This window comes from Mytilus californianus, unplaced genomic scaffold (genome assembly GCF_021869535.1).
Source record: "Mytilus californianus isolate M0D057914Y unplaced genomic scaffold, xbMytCali1.0.p SCAF_4, whole genome shotgun sequence".
NCBI classification, from domain to species: domain Eukaryota; kingdom Metazoa; phylum Mollusca; class Bivalvia; order Mytilida; family Mytilidae; genus Mytilus; species Mytilus californianus.
This window is the reverse complement of record NW_026262690.1, coordinates 11,415,801-11,430,111: the sequence shown is the minus strand read 5'-3', so window position 1 is coordinate 11,430,111 and position 14,311 is coordinate 11,415,801. Positions and strand designations below refer to the sequence as shown.

Genomic DNA, 14,311 nt, shown 5'->3' with positions numbered 1-14,311 from the left:
TATTTTAATACCTTTATTATGTAATTTCCATTTTTAGATATTACTGTTAAATGATGCTGATTGAGGGTTTGAATGCTGGGATTGATTTTGGGGGTAATTGCCTCCAAATTTTAGGAATTAGGGGGCAAAAAACAAGCATTTTTCTAGTTTCATGACAATAACTTGTGTGTAAGTGTATGGATATTTATGAAATTGTACTACAAGGTTCCATATCACAAAGGGAAAGCTGGAATTGAGTTTGGGGGTACTTGCCCAAAACGTTTAGGAATAAGGGGCCAAAAATAAGCATTTTTCTAGTTTCCAGACAATAACTTGTGTTCAAGTGTATGGATCTCTCTGAAATTGTACTGCAAGGTACCATACCACAAAGGGAAGGCTGGGATTGTTTTTGGGGGTAATTGTCTCAAAATGTTAGGAATTAGGGGCCATAAAGGGGCAAAAAAACAAGCATTTTTCTAGTTTCATGACAATAACTTGTGTGTAAGTGTATGGATCTTTATGACATTGTACTGCAAGGTTCCATATCACAAAGGGAAAGCTTGGTTTGAGTTTGGGGGTAATTGCCCTAAACTTTTAGGAATTTGGGGCCAAAAAGGTGCAAAAAACCCAAGCATTTTTCTAGTTTCCAGACAATAATTTGTGTTCAAGTGTATGGATCTCTCTGAAATTGTACTGCAAGGTACCATACCACAAAGGGAAGGCTGGGATTGAGTTTGGGGGTGATGAATCATAAGGGGGTTTCAAAAAATTTGGGGGGGGGATTTTTTTTTCATTTTTTATACGACCGCAAAAAAATTTTGTGGTCGTATATTGGTATGACGTTGGCGTCGTCGTCGTCGTCGTCGTCGTCGTCGTCCAGCGTCGTCGTCGTCCGGCGTCGTCGTCCGAATACATATTGGTTTTCGCACTCTAACTTTAGTTTAAGTGAATGGATCTTTTTGAAATTTGACCATAAGGTTAAATACCACAAAAGGAAGGTTGGGATTGATTTTGGGGGTTATGGTACCAACAGTTAAGGAATTAGGGGCCAAAAAGGGGCCAAAAATGAGCATTTTCTAGTTTCCAGACAATAACTGTGGAACGGTGTATGGATCTCTCTGAAATTATACTACAAGTTTCCATACCACAAAGGGATGGTTAGGATTTGCTTTGGGGGGTTATGGCTCAAACCGTTTAGGAATTAGGGGCAAAAAAGGGGGAAAAACAAGGTTGTCCTGGTTAATGGACAAATACTTTAGTACAAAACATAATTTAAAGCAGTGTAAGGGAGATAAATCAAATACATCATTGAAATTATCTCCCTTACACTGCTTTTAAATTATGTATAAAGTAATGGTTAATGAACAATAAAGATAATCTAAAACAGTGTAAGGGAGGTAATCCAAATACAACGTTTTGGTTACTTCCCTTACACTGCTTTTAAATTATGTTTAAAGAAATGCATATTTATAAAGGAAGACCAGTAAAAATATCTGCAAATGTTTTCATCTTTTTTTTTTACAAAAAAATCCATATGAAAGATTTGACACTATATTTTTATTAATTCTATTATAAAATAGATTAAGTTAGCACTATGGTAAATTTAAATGGGTAATTATGGTTGCCAACTCCATTGGAAATTTGAATTGAGATTATGACCATATCTTGAGGGAAAGAATTTTTTGGGGGGAAAAAGGGGGGGGGGGGGGATAAAAAGAAATTGTGGGGGGCCAATTTTTTCTCATTTCAGATTTCAGAAATTAAAAAGAATTATTCTTCAAATATTTTTTTTTTTTCAAATTTCAAATATTGAAAAATTTCAAGAAGTAATCTTTAATTGCACAGTATGGCGCATTAGATTTGTAAAATCTTTGATCACATTTATTTATTTGTTATGCCGAATCTAACAGTGTATTTAGATTTTTAATTTTGGGTCCAGTTTTCAAATTGGTCTACATTAATGTCCAAAGGGTCCAAAATTAAACTTTGTTTGATTTCATCTAAAATTGAATTATTGGGGTTCTTTGATATTCCAAATCTAACCGTGTATTTAGGTTTTTAATTTTGGGTCCTGTTTTTTAAATTGGTCTACATTGAGGTCCAAAGGGTCCAAAATTAAACTTAATTTGATTTTGACAAAAATTGAATTCTTGGGGTTCTTTGATTTGCTGAATCTAAACATGTGTTTAGATTTTTGATTATGGGCCCAGTTTTCAAGTTGGTCCAAGATAGGGTCCAGTATTTAAACTCTGTTTGATTTCAACAAAAATTGAATATATGGGGTTCTTTGATATGCTGAATCTAAACATGTATTTAGATTTTTGATGATGGGCCCAGTTTTCAAGTTGGTCCAAATTGGGGTCCAAAATTAAACTTTGTTTGATTTCAACAAAAATTGAATATATGAGGTTCTTTGATATGCTGAATCTAACCATGTATTTAGATTTTTTATTTGTAGGCCCTGTTATCAAATTGGTTCATATTGAGGTCAAAAGGGTCCAAAATTAAACTTTGTTTGATTTCATCGAAAATTGAATTATTGGGGTTCTTTGATATGCCAAATCTAACCGTGTTTTTAGACTTTTAATTTGGGTCCCGTTTTTTAAATTGGTCTTCATTGAGGTCCAAAGGGTCCAAAATTAAACTTAGTTTGATTTTAACAAAAATTGAATTCTTGGGGTTCTTTGATATGCTGAATCTAAACATGTGTTTAGATTTTTGATTATGGGCCCAGTTTTCAAGTTGGGGTCCAAAATTAAACTTTTTTTGATTTCAACAAAAATTGAATATATGGGGTTCTTTGATATGCTGAATCTAACCATGAATTAAGATTTTTTATTTGTGGGCCCCGCTATCAAATTGGTTCATATTGAGGTCAAAAGGGTCCAAAATTAAACTTTGTTTGATTTCATCAAAAATTGAATTATTGGGGTTCTTTGATATTCCAAATCTAACCGTGTATTTAGATTTTTAATTTTAAGTCCCGTTTTTTAAATTGGTCTACATTAAGGTCCAAAGGGTCCAAAATTAAACTTAGTTTGATTTTAGCAAAAATTGAATTCTTGGGGTTCTTTGATATGCTGAATCTAAACATGTGTTTAGATTTTTGATTATGGGCCCAGTTTTCAAGTTTGTCCAAGTTGGGGTCCAAAATTAAACTTTGTTTGATTTTAACAAAAATTGAATATATGGGGTTCTTTGATATGCTGAATCTAACCATGTTTTTTGATTTTGGACATTGGACCATAATAGGTAAATTAAAAAAATTCAAGTTCTTAGACCACATTCTTTCTGTGTCAGAAACCTATGCTGTGTCAAATATTTAATAACAATCCAAATTTAGAGCTGTATCAAGCTTGAATGTTGTGTCCATACTTGCTCCAACTGTTCAGGGTTCGACCTCTGCGGTCGTATCAAGCTGCGCCCCAGCGAAGCATTTTATTTTCTTTAAAATTTTCCATTTTAAATTGGTTATTTCTGATTTATATATAAAAGCAAATAATAATGATATGGTTTGAATAGGTAAATTAAAAAAATTTAAGTTCTTAGACTACTTCCATTCTGTGTGAGAAACCTATGCTGTGTCAAATATTTAATTACAATCCAAATTCAGTGCTGTATCAAGCTTGAATGTTGTGTCCATACTTGCCCCAACTGTTCAGGGTTCGACCTCTGCGGTCGTATCAAGCTGCGCCCCAGCGGAGCATTTTATTGTCATATAAAACCAACTGTCAAATATGTCATAAGATATAAACTTAACTGTCAGGAAAGAAAATATATGTTCTTTCTGTTCTGGTAATTATAACATCAGCCAATGAAATTTCAGCCTCCAAATTTTTGGTTTGTATCATTACAACAAATATATATTAGGATTTGTATTATGTAATGGTTTAATTCATGTATAATCTCAACTGACGAAATGGACACTTGAAGTGCTTGCATTATGCCAAAGTTTAATTTTCCTGCTTCAAAGGAGTGGAATACTGGGTTACATCTGTTCATCCTTCGATCAAAATTGCTTAGATATGACAGCCATACAGGAAATTTTCATATTTACAAGAAAAATACTAAGTACTACAAATAAAATAAAACTGAAAAATATCATATCTAAGAATGCTTTAAACAGTTTATTACAGACCTGTGAAAGGTATTTTTTGCAATTTTATATTAAGTGTTTATTTATCCTTTTCTAAATTGAAAGTTCAGTTCATTTCAATTTTAGTACAATTTCAAACTTTTGGAAAGGATTAGGCCTAATGTAATGGTTATCTTTCTAGGTATTTACTAACTCTATTTGGCACACCTTAACTCAATGAAGATGAAAAGACTAAAGCTTGTCTCTCGACCATTATTTTAAAAATTGACTGATTTTTAAAGTTGTAATTACTGTGTAATTATCATCCAATTTAAATTTTAGGTAGAGAAAACCTTGGACTATCTCGTCAGTTTTGACAAACAGAAAGAAAGTAAAGTACAACTTTCTGTGATAACTGGATGTGGGAAGCGTGGAATCTACCTCAGGGAACCTAGACAGCTGATTAAACCTTTAGAATTTAATGTTAGCATAGAACCTCGATTTTGTGACAAAGAGATTTGTCAGACAGGTATGAACTTCCATAAAGTGGACTGATATTGGATTTTAATTGTATCATGTACCTATCAGTGAGAATATTTCTTTATGAGGATGTTATGACAAAAAGAAGAAAATGTTTGGCTTTTTTTTTTGCTTTTCAATTTTAGTTGACTAATAAGGATTGAAGTTTTTATGAAAGAGTGAAAAGTTTAAACCAAATACAAACAATGCATAAAGTCTGTATAATTTCTGGCCATGACTACAAGTTATTGATTTCATGCTCTTTTTAAATAGAACAGAGATTTTTGTTTTACCTTTTGAGAGTTTTCAGTTATAAATACTGACATTGACTGCAGATGTAAAAAAAAAAAGATTCAAGAATAAAATGATTTATCTATTTGCATATCAAACATCTGGTGAGTGCTACAGTTAAATGCCAAATTTGTTTACACTTACATAAATAAATTTTAAATTGCTCGATTCAAAATTCATATTTTCTTGGTGAATTTGATTGATGAAGAGTGATTTATAGTAGAACATTTGCTAGTATTTTGAAAAGCAACAAGCTTGTTCTTCATTGGAATTGATCAATTGTTATATAAATCATAAGTCAATTTACTTAAATATTAGAGCCAACATGTTATGGATTTAGAACAATACTCATCAGAAGTAGGCTAGTGAGATTTCTGTTTGTTATAGTAAATATTAGTTTAGTTCTGTCTTCTAAAATATTTTGAAATAATGTTTGTTAAAGTTAATATTACTTTAGTTCTGTCATCTAAAATATTTTGAAATAATGATTCTATAGACAGAATAACTTTCCAAAAGATCATAACCAATATAAATATTCCTTTTTAACAACAGCAGGGCAGAATTTTGTCTTATATATGAACATGCTTATGAATGAAAATTACACATTGCAGAACAAGAAGAGAAGATAAATTTCTGTATGGAGATGTGTTTTACATGTGATGCAGCCTGGGTGCAGCACCCAACACATTTAGAGCTAATGAATTCATCCAGAACCATCAATATCAAGATTGATCCAAGAGGTTTACAGACAGGTGTCCACTATACAGAGGTTAGTACATAGTACATGTGATGTAGCATGCCAACCACTAATCTAAAGGTAATGAATTCATCCAGAAAAATCAGTCCTGATAAGTCCACTACACACAGTTACTCCTATAGTCAAAAGTCAACTGACAGATGTTTGTATAGATCATCTAATGTAAGCAGGGCACCAGCACAATACATCTTGAGTTGACAAATACATCCAGTACTTATGTCAAGATTGATTTGTGGAGTTTACAGACTTGTATTATCTATGCCAAGGTAAGACTACTGAACTAATGAATACATACAGATTAATCAAGATTAAATCATGAGGTTTACAGGGATTGCTGTACCAACAAGTTTCTTATTTACAAAGGAACATGACTGGTGTCAACCATACAGAGGTTAATTCAGACTATGTCATGTAACCAGGGGGCTGCACTCAGCACCTCTATGATTGATAAATAAATAAATTCTCTTGGTATAAGTAGGTGTCTACTATACAAAGGTTAATACAGAACATATGTTTTAACCTGCGGCAGCACTCTTGAGTCGATCAATACATTTAGAATGTTGACCTTCTTGGTCTAGACAGGCATCTACTATTAAGAGGTAAGTTCAGTACATGTTATGCACATAAGTCTAAAGATATAGCATCCAACATATTTGTAGCTAAATACAGCCAGAAAAATAAATCTGCAGACAGGTGTCCACTGTACAGAAGTTTACAGTGTCATCTGAATCAAGGTATAGCTTGATACAGATATATTTTAGATGGTCCCATAATACACAAATAAGTTTATAAAAGTGAGTTAACATACTTTTATCCCTACAATAATGTAAAGTATTCTTTTAAAAGATTTGATTATAATACATTGAAAATATGTATTGTAAGGCATGTAACCCATTTAAAATTAATGAAGATAAAACTATGACTTTATTATACCTCCGCTTTAAAAAAGTGGGGGTATACTGTTTTACCTCTGTCTGTCCGTCCATCCATCAGTCTGTCCATCCATCAGTCCATCCATCAGTCCCATGAATATTTTTCGTCGCAGCTTTCTCAGGAACTACATCATAAGGATTTCTGAAATTTGTTTCAGGGTTTTATATAAGTCAGCTATACCATGTGATGCGTTTTCAGATTCATCACTCAACAACTTCCTGTTTACCAAAATATTTGGGCAGGGGTATCATCAGTGAGCAGTAGCTAGTAGTAGCTAGCATTTTCACTTGTTTTATTTGTATATTGATGACAGTTTTGAAAACAAATTATAAAGATTTTTTCAGTAATGTCTCTTTGTTTTCAAATTAAAAGGCATTCAAGTTACAAATACAAATTATACAGTAATTTGAGTTTAATATGTTTTATTATTTCAGGTTCGTGGTTATGATGTCAGCTGTATAGAGAAAGGTGTTGTTGTACGATTACCAGTCACAGTTATAATTCCTCAAAAGTAAGGTCATTTAAAACAGATATTTACTTTTAACAAAAATACTAGTCATTCATGAATGATGAAATGTTTAAATTTTACTTAATAACCTTTCTCTTTAGCTCATTGCTATCAGTGTTAAATATGAGTGAGTAAATATATTGAATACAGTAGTTAGAAATAGCCTTTTCTATATATCTAAAGGCTAGCAACCATTTTTTTTATGAAAATAATGAGATGTATTGGATCTGCATTACCGTTTTTTCCTCAATTGGACTGAAGGTTCTTGTGAGTTATTTCCATCACTTGTTAAAAGTTAAAAATTTATTATTAGGTCAGTTTTAGGAGAACCACTAATGGTAGATCAATGATACTTGTTTCATTAGCAAATCTCAATTTTAAGGAGATTTTTTGGAAATTTTGCCAAGTTTGAAAGTCAAAGTTGTGATTATGTCAATTGAAGGGGAACCACTTTAATATGATAAGTCATCGATATTAGGTATGCAATTTTCTCGTTTCCACTGAGGTTTTTTTCATGGTTCATTGATTTTGAAAATTTGGCATAGGTTGCATGTTAAAGTTTTTTAATTTCATCATTTGCATTATACTATCAAAATTACATACATTTGAGATATATCTATATATGTGTCAACAGTTTATTAGCATAATTTGCTGTTTTTGGCTTTTATCTTGAGACCTATTGTGGATAGATATATTGAATTGTGAAATCAGTTACAGTAATGTCAATGTTAACCAGGACAGATATATAGACACTTTATAATTGTATAAAGTTTAATTGTTCAGAGTAGAACACATTGAAATGTGAAGTGAGTTGTAGTCATGCCAGTTTTAGACCAGGACAGATACACAGTCACTTTATAATAATTAATTGTATTGGTATTTAATATTTCAGAGTTGAAGACACATTGAACAGTGAAATGAGTTACAGTAATGTTAGTTTTAAACCAGGTCAGATACACAGACACTTTATACATGTTCCTCATGGTGCCACTGTTGCAGGTAGTTGGAATATTTAACTGTTAAGACATGTACAACTAGTGCTTGCTAAGACCTTTTTATGTAGTAGGGTAAATACCAATGACTTTTTCTAGTTCTGTCGAAGACAGGACTATTATGGTATACCACATTTCCAATGTCTGTCCGTCTAGCGGTCTGTCTGTTAACACTTAGTGCTATAACTCAAACTTGCTTTAACCAATTCCCATATAACTTTACAAAACATTAAAATTGATGTAATAAAGCTCCTTTTCAATTTTTTATGCCCGACCTACGATAGTAGAGGGGCATTATGTTTTTCGGTCTGTGCGTCTGTTCATTCGTCCTTCTGTCCGTTCGTCTGTCTGTCCCGCTTCAGGTTAAAGTTTTTGGTCAAGGTAGTTTTTGATGAAGTTGAAGTCCAATCAACTTGAAACTTAGTAAACATGTTCCCTATGATATGATCTTTCTAATTTTAATGCCAAATTATAGTTTTGACCCCAATTTCACGGTCCACTGAACATAGAAAATGATAGTGCGAGTGGAGCATCAGTGTACTATGTACACATTCTTGTTTATTTTTGGCTTTGTCATTCCAGAGTTTAAAAAATTTGACCGTTAGATTTAAGACAATTTTCCACAAATCCTGAACTAACTCCAGTATTCCTGAAATGATTTTCTTTAAACTTTACATTATTGTGGGGATTGATAAAAGGAACCTCCCTTGTGATTTTTTTAATTTTCTTGTTTTCTTTCCAAAGTTACAGAACTTTAACTATTACATTTAAGGCAATTTGTCACAAATCCTGCACTAACTCAAGTATTCCTGAATTGATTTCCTCCTAAATTAACATTATTGTTGGGATTGATTTCCTCCAAAATTAACATTATTGTAGGGATTGGTGGAAGGAAGCTCCGTTTTTGATTTTTTCAATTTTCTGGTTAGTCGCTCCAGAGTTATGGGACTTTTATAGTCAGAGTTAAATAAATTTTTCACATATTGTAGCATAAAATCAGTTCATTCAGTGGAAACTTTACATAATTGTTGTAATTAGTGAACGTAACAAACTGTTCAATAAAAAACAGTATCCTCAGGCATGTTTTTCTACAGAGCCTTTTTATTTGCTTATGATTAAATGCCTTTGAAATATCCCATTTTATTCTTGCAACAATTTCAATAATGGCCTATCATGGGCACTTGGCGCAGCTGTATAAATTTTCACCTCAGTTTTAAATTTGAATTTCATGACATAAAACAAAAGTAAACATAAACACATGTATACATGAGCTTCTCTGTCATATGACACATACTTGTCTCCAATGAAGATTACATGTGTGTAATTCTTTGAGGTGATGTCTGAAGTTCATTGAACTTTTAAAGCAATGGATTTCATTGTATGTTGATATTTGTGTTCTTTTTTTTAGTCCTCAAGATAAATTCTACAGATCTGGAGAAGAAATGCAGGATGTTGATACATGCCATACAAGTTATTCCTCAATCCAGCTATTCTTCTCATGAATATGAGAAATTTCTCACTTTGTCCGATAATGGTCAGAGTACACTGACATTCAAAGTTACGGTAAGGATAATCAAAACATTTTGAAACATAACTGAAATGTGTCGTTTATTGTTCCTCACACTACAGGGAGTATAGCTCCATCTGTCTGCCACATTCTGTCTGTCTGTCACCCACTCTCTCTGTCACACTTCTTGTTGACAAGATAATATTCACAAAAAAAAAAAATTAAGCAGCTTAAAGATTACAAATATATAGATTAGGATGAGTTCAAAGATAAAATAAATTGGACGAACTGTGGAAACATCTTTAAGTAAGTTATTTGTTGTTAAAACCAGGATTTTGAGAACTGAATGTTTATACATTAACATAAAATAAAATGATTAGATTTCAATTGCTGTTGGAACAATACCAGCAAATATTAACATTGAAGATGAGTTCTGGTATAAGAAAGATAAGAATTTCAACTACAGTACATATCCTGGAATCCTTTCAGACCTATTATATATTTTACAAGCATAAGTATCAACCATGTATATATATACTTGGAAGAACAAGATCAATAGCGATATCTTAAACACATTTTAATGTCTTTGTCTCTTAAGAGGTTAATAGTTTATAGTTATTAAAATTATTTGATGCAGTATTATTAAGTTAAGTAATCAACTAAAGTTGTATGCTATTTTTACAGGAAAACAGAACTTTAGAGTTGTGTATAGCTAAGTGGTGGGCCAACCTAGGAGATGTGACTCTAAACTACAGCCTTAACTTCCATGGTGTACAGATAGATAACACGTCTCCTGTATATGTAAGTGTGTAAATTGTTTATATTCCACACATACACCAATCTGATTAAAATACATATCCTGAACCAGGAAATCCAAGAAGAAATGATACTCAATCATCAATAATACTTTGACAGCCTTGACTTCCATGGTGTACTGCTAGATAATAACTTTCCACATGACAGTATATACACAGTCTTCCAGAAGTTTGGATTTCTCTAAAGATACATTTTGATGCCCCTGCTGTAGCGGAGGAGGCATTAAGGTTTACCCTTGTCCGTCCTTACGTCAATACGTCCGTACATCTATACGTCCGTCTGTATGTCCGTCCGTCCGCATATACGTGCCTAAATTGGTTTCCGTTCTCCAACTTAAATTTGCCTCAACCAAAGGTTATGAAACTTATACACAATGCTTATTACCACAAAACACAGATCAAGTTTAATTTTGGGTGGCGTCACTTTTACAGTTTTCTAGTTATGTCCCTTTATAACATTATATGAAAGCAGGGGCATCATCTGTGTCCATGGCATGGACACATTCTCCATTTATTTAAAATTTTGTGAGTTAAAGGAAATAGAATATATTTATTTTATGTCAAAAGCCCATTTGAGATGCTTTACTATGGCAACAACTATAAATGGTTAACTTGTATCCATGATCTATTTTATGCCTGTAATCTAGTTTAAATTCTATTATTTAAGCATGGAGCAGATGGAATTATGAGATATGATGTCAAGGCTACATTGAAACCAGAAGAAATTTCTCCATCCATTTCACTGAAGACTTTATGTCAGCCTCTTAAGTATGTAACAGATTTTGCATGTTTCCCAATCCTGAGAACAATAGCAGACCAATTCAATCAATCCTAATATATCTGGTTTAATTCTGCTAAATTCTTACTTTGCCTTTTATAATGAAAGATATGAGGAATTGTTTCTTTTATTACCCTTGGATGTTTGCATAAAACATTTAATGATTCCACAAAAGTAAAAAAGCTTTATTATACATATGATTTGCCTTTTCTTGCCTGTATGAAATTAATGGGTTTATAATCATGAAATGTTATTCAGACTTTTGATTGTGACTGTTTACATGCTGTAGATGTACTACTTATTTCTATTGTCAGGCCAACAGAATACAAGATCAAATGTTTGAATGGACCCAGAGATGTACTGCCAAATGACAGGCATATCTTTGCACTGGAGTTGACCTATAGTTTTCATATTGTAAGTTTTAATTATACAAACACATCTTATTGTAAACATTAGAAAATTAATAAAATGATATTAAAAGCAAATAGAAATAACTACTTGGAGAAATTAACTATTAAACTTAGAAATATTGCATGATGTTGATTCATATTTATCATATGTTCTTGAGATCAGAAGCACAAATTCCCTTGACTTGATAGACAAGACGTATCATGGTATACTGTAGTTTGTCTGTTTGTCCATCTGTCCATCCGTATATCAACAGTTTGTAGGATAACTCAACTTTGCTTGAACCAATTCTCACAAAATGTTAACACAGCATGAGGATTGACGAAAGCCCCCTTTCAATTTTGAAAATTTTCTTGTTGTGTTTTCCAGAGTCATGGGACTTTAACAGTCAGATTTGAGGAAATCTTCATATATTGCACACATATACTCCAGTATGTAGGGATTGATTTCCTCAAAGCGTTATACCATTGCTGGGATTGATAAAGAAATCTCCTTTAAGATTTTCAATAGTTTTTGGTTTGACACTCCAGAGTTACTGTACTAACTATCATATTTAAGTAATTTTTTTGCATTTTGTACCATAACTTGAGTATGTCTTGATTGATTTACATAAACATCATTTTTCATTCCAGATTTTTATGGACTTTACACTGTTTTGGGGATTTGTGAATTTAGACTCCCTTTTGATGTAAACAAATTTCTGGTTTGGTGTTCCCTAGTTATGGGACTTTTAACAGTCACATTTGACATAATATTTATACACCATTTTACTCACTTCTATTTAATGCCTTCTAAATATTCCATTTTGTTTCGCACCAATTTCAATATGCACAAGAAGGATGTTTCATGTGCTCTTGGCGCAGCTACCCTTTTACTTTACTGGACAAATCTGTTAAAATGTTCCCCGACTATACATTGTTAAGCAGCATGTTTTATATTTCTTTTTGTTTGTTTTACAGGACAAATCAGTGGAAGTGTTCCCTGACTGTACATTGTTAAGCAGCATGTTGTATGAATCAGAATATGAAAGTCAGATCTGGATGTTGTATGATAGCAATAAACAGTGCTTAGGAACAGGAGATGCTTATGCCAGCAAGGTAAATAAAGTTATTGGATAGGCCCTGTCTTGACAAAATGTGAAACAATTCAAACAAGAAAACCTATAACCAGATTTATAACAAAACAATAAACGATAAACAAATATGACAGATATGAAACAGCTACAACCAACGAATTATAGGCTTCTGAATTGGGACAGGCACATATTGAATGTAGCCAGGTAAACCTACATATTGAATGTAGCCAGGTAAACCTAACCTTGGACAGTGGTGTAACAGCACAATATATGAATAAACGGTAAAAATCAGTTGGAAATGGCTAAACTTGATACATTGGTACAAAGCACAATTAACATCAAAACAAAAGACACAAAGTTTTGAAAAAAATAGTACTCGCAGTTACTGAAAGCTAGTTCAAAGCTAACAACAACTAATAAATAAATCATGTTCTGTCTGAGACTATTAAAAGTATCAATCAGTACACATCTAAAGGATTTAGTATAAAGATCTCATAGGTATGTTTCAGTTCCTAATAATGCTATAATTAGTTTTAAAATTACAAATCAAATTGAATGAAATCTTTATCCCCTCAGTGCTCAAAAGCAGTTAAAAAAATTTCCGATGTCCCTGCCTGCCAACCAACATGGTCGACATGGCTAAAAATAGAACATAAGGGATAAATTGAAAGTTTTGTTTATTACCTTTAAAACTATTATAAATGGAGAAAATTTGAAAGAGGCAGAAGTGTTCAGAATGATGAGATCTACCTTTTGTCAATTTACATCAAAAAATGCTTCAACGACTTCTTATAGGAGTTATTGCACTTAAATTGGTTTATGACCAAAATACAGTAACCAGAGTAAAATTTTGAAAATATTTATTTTCATTTTTCCATATTTTACTGATTAATGGACTTAGTTTTTTTTTTTTACAGTTAACATTCAAATTTAGTCTTAGGTTCAAGTTTTTTAGTTATCAACAACTTTGTCAAACCTACATGGAATTTTATGAAATTTGGACAGAAGCTTGTTTATGACCAAAATACAGTATCCAGAGCAAATATTTGAAAATATTTATTTTCATTTTTCCGCTATTTACTGATAAATGGACTTAGTTTTTTTACAGTTAACAAGTAGATACAGTCTGGGGTCAAAGTTTGTTGCACATCAATTACTTTGTCAAACCTTCATAGAGTTTTATGAAACTTTGGCAGAAGCTTTTTAATGGTTAAGAGATAATGTCTGAAGCAAACCTTTGAAAATATATATTTTTCATTTTTAGTATTTTTCTGATAGATGGACTTCGTTTTTTACAGTTAACATTTACAGACAGTCTGGGATTAAATTTTTTTTACATGGTAAATTTGTAAACCTTCATGGATTGTTATGAAACTTTGACAGAAGCTAATCTTCAAGACCTAGAAATAGCATCTAAAAAAAGTTTGGATTTTTTTTAAAATTCTGTAGTATACTGATAAATGGACTCCCTTTTATGTCAATATTACTCTTTTACACTGACAGCAGTAATCACAGGCGAGATACTGGGTTCTTCACACCCCTTACAAATTTTTACCAATATTTTGCATTTTTGCCTAATATCTGGAAAACTATAAAAGATAGATTGACTTTATGAATAGAAAAAATAATCAGCAAGACAAGATCTACAAATAAGCTAAATTATGCTGAAATCGT

At 32.1% G+C, this 14,311-nt stretch overlaps 1 protein-coding gene across 1 annotated transcript in view; it reads left to right on the top strand.

Annotated features, from left to right (window-relative positions):
* LOC127737466 (tripeptidyl-peptidase 2-like) overlaps positions 1-14,311 on the top strand; it is a 48,822-nt gene that overhangs the window by 21,018 nt on the left and 13,493 nt on the right. The window contains exons 13-21 of the mRNA XM_052248178.1: positions 4,397-4,583; positions 5,476-5,633; positions 6,989-7,065; positions 7,955-8,061; positions 9,463-9,617; positions 10,246-10,362; positions 11,044-11,144; positions 11,469-11,568; positions 12,522-12,659. Of these exons, the coding sequence (XP_052104138.1) occupies positions 4,397-4,583; positions 5,476-5,633; positions 6,989-7,065; positions 7,955-8,061; positions 9,463-9,617; positions 10,246-10,362; positions 11,044-11,144; positions 11,469-11,568; positions 12,522-12,659 (1,140 nt within the window). The remainder of the gene's footprint in view (positions 1-4,396; positions 4,584-5,475; positions 5,634-6,988; positions 7,066-7,954; positions 8,062-9,462; positions 9,618-10,245; positions 10,363-11,043; positions 11,145-11,468; positions 11,569-12,521; positions 12,660-14,311) is intronic.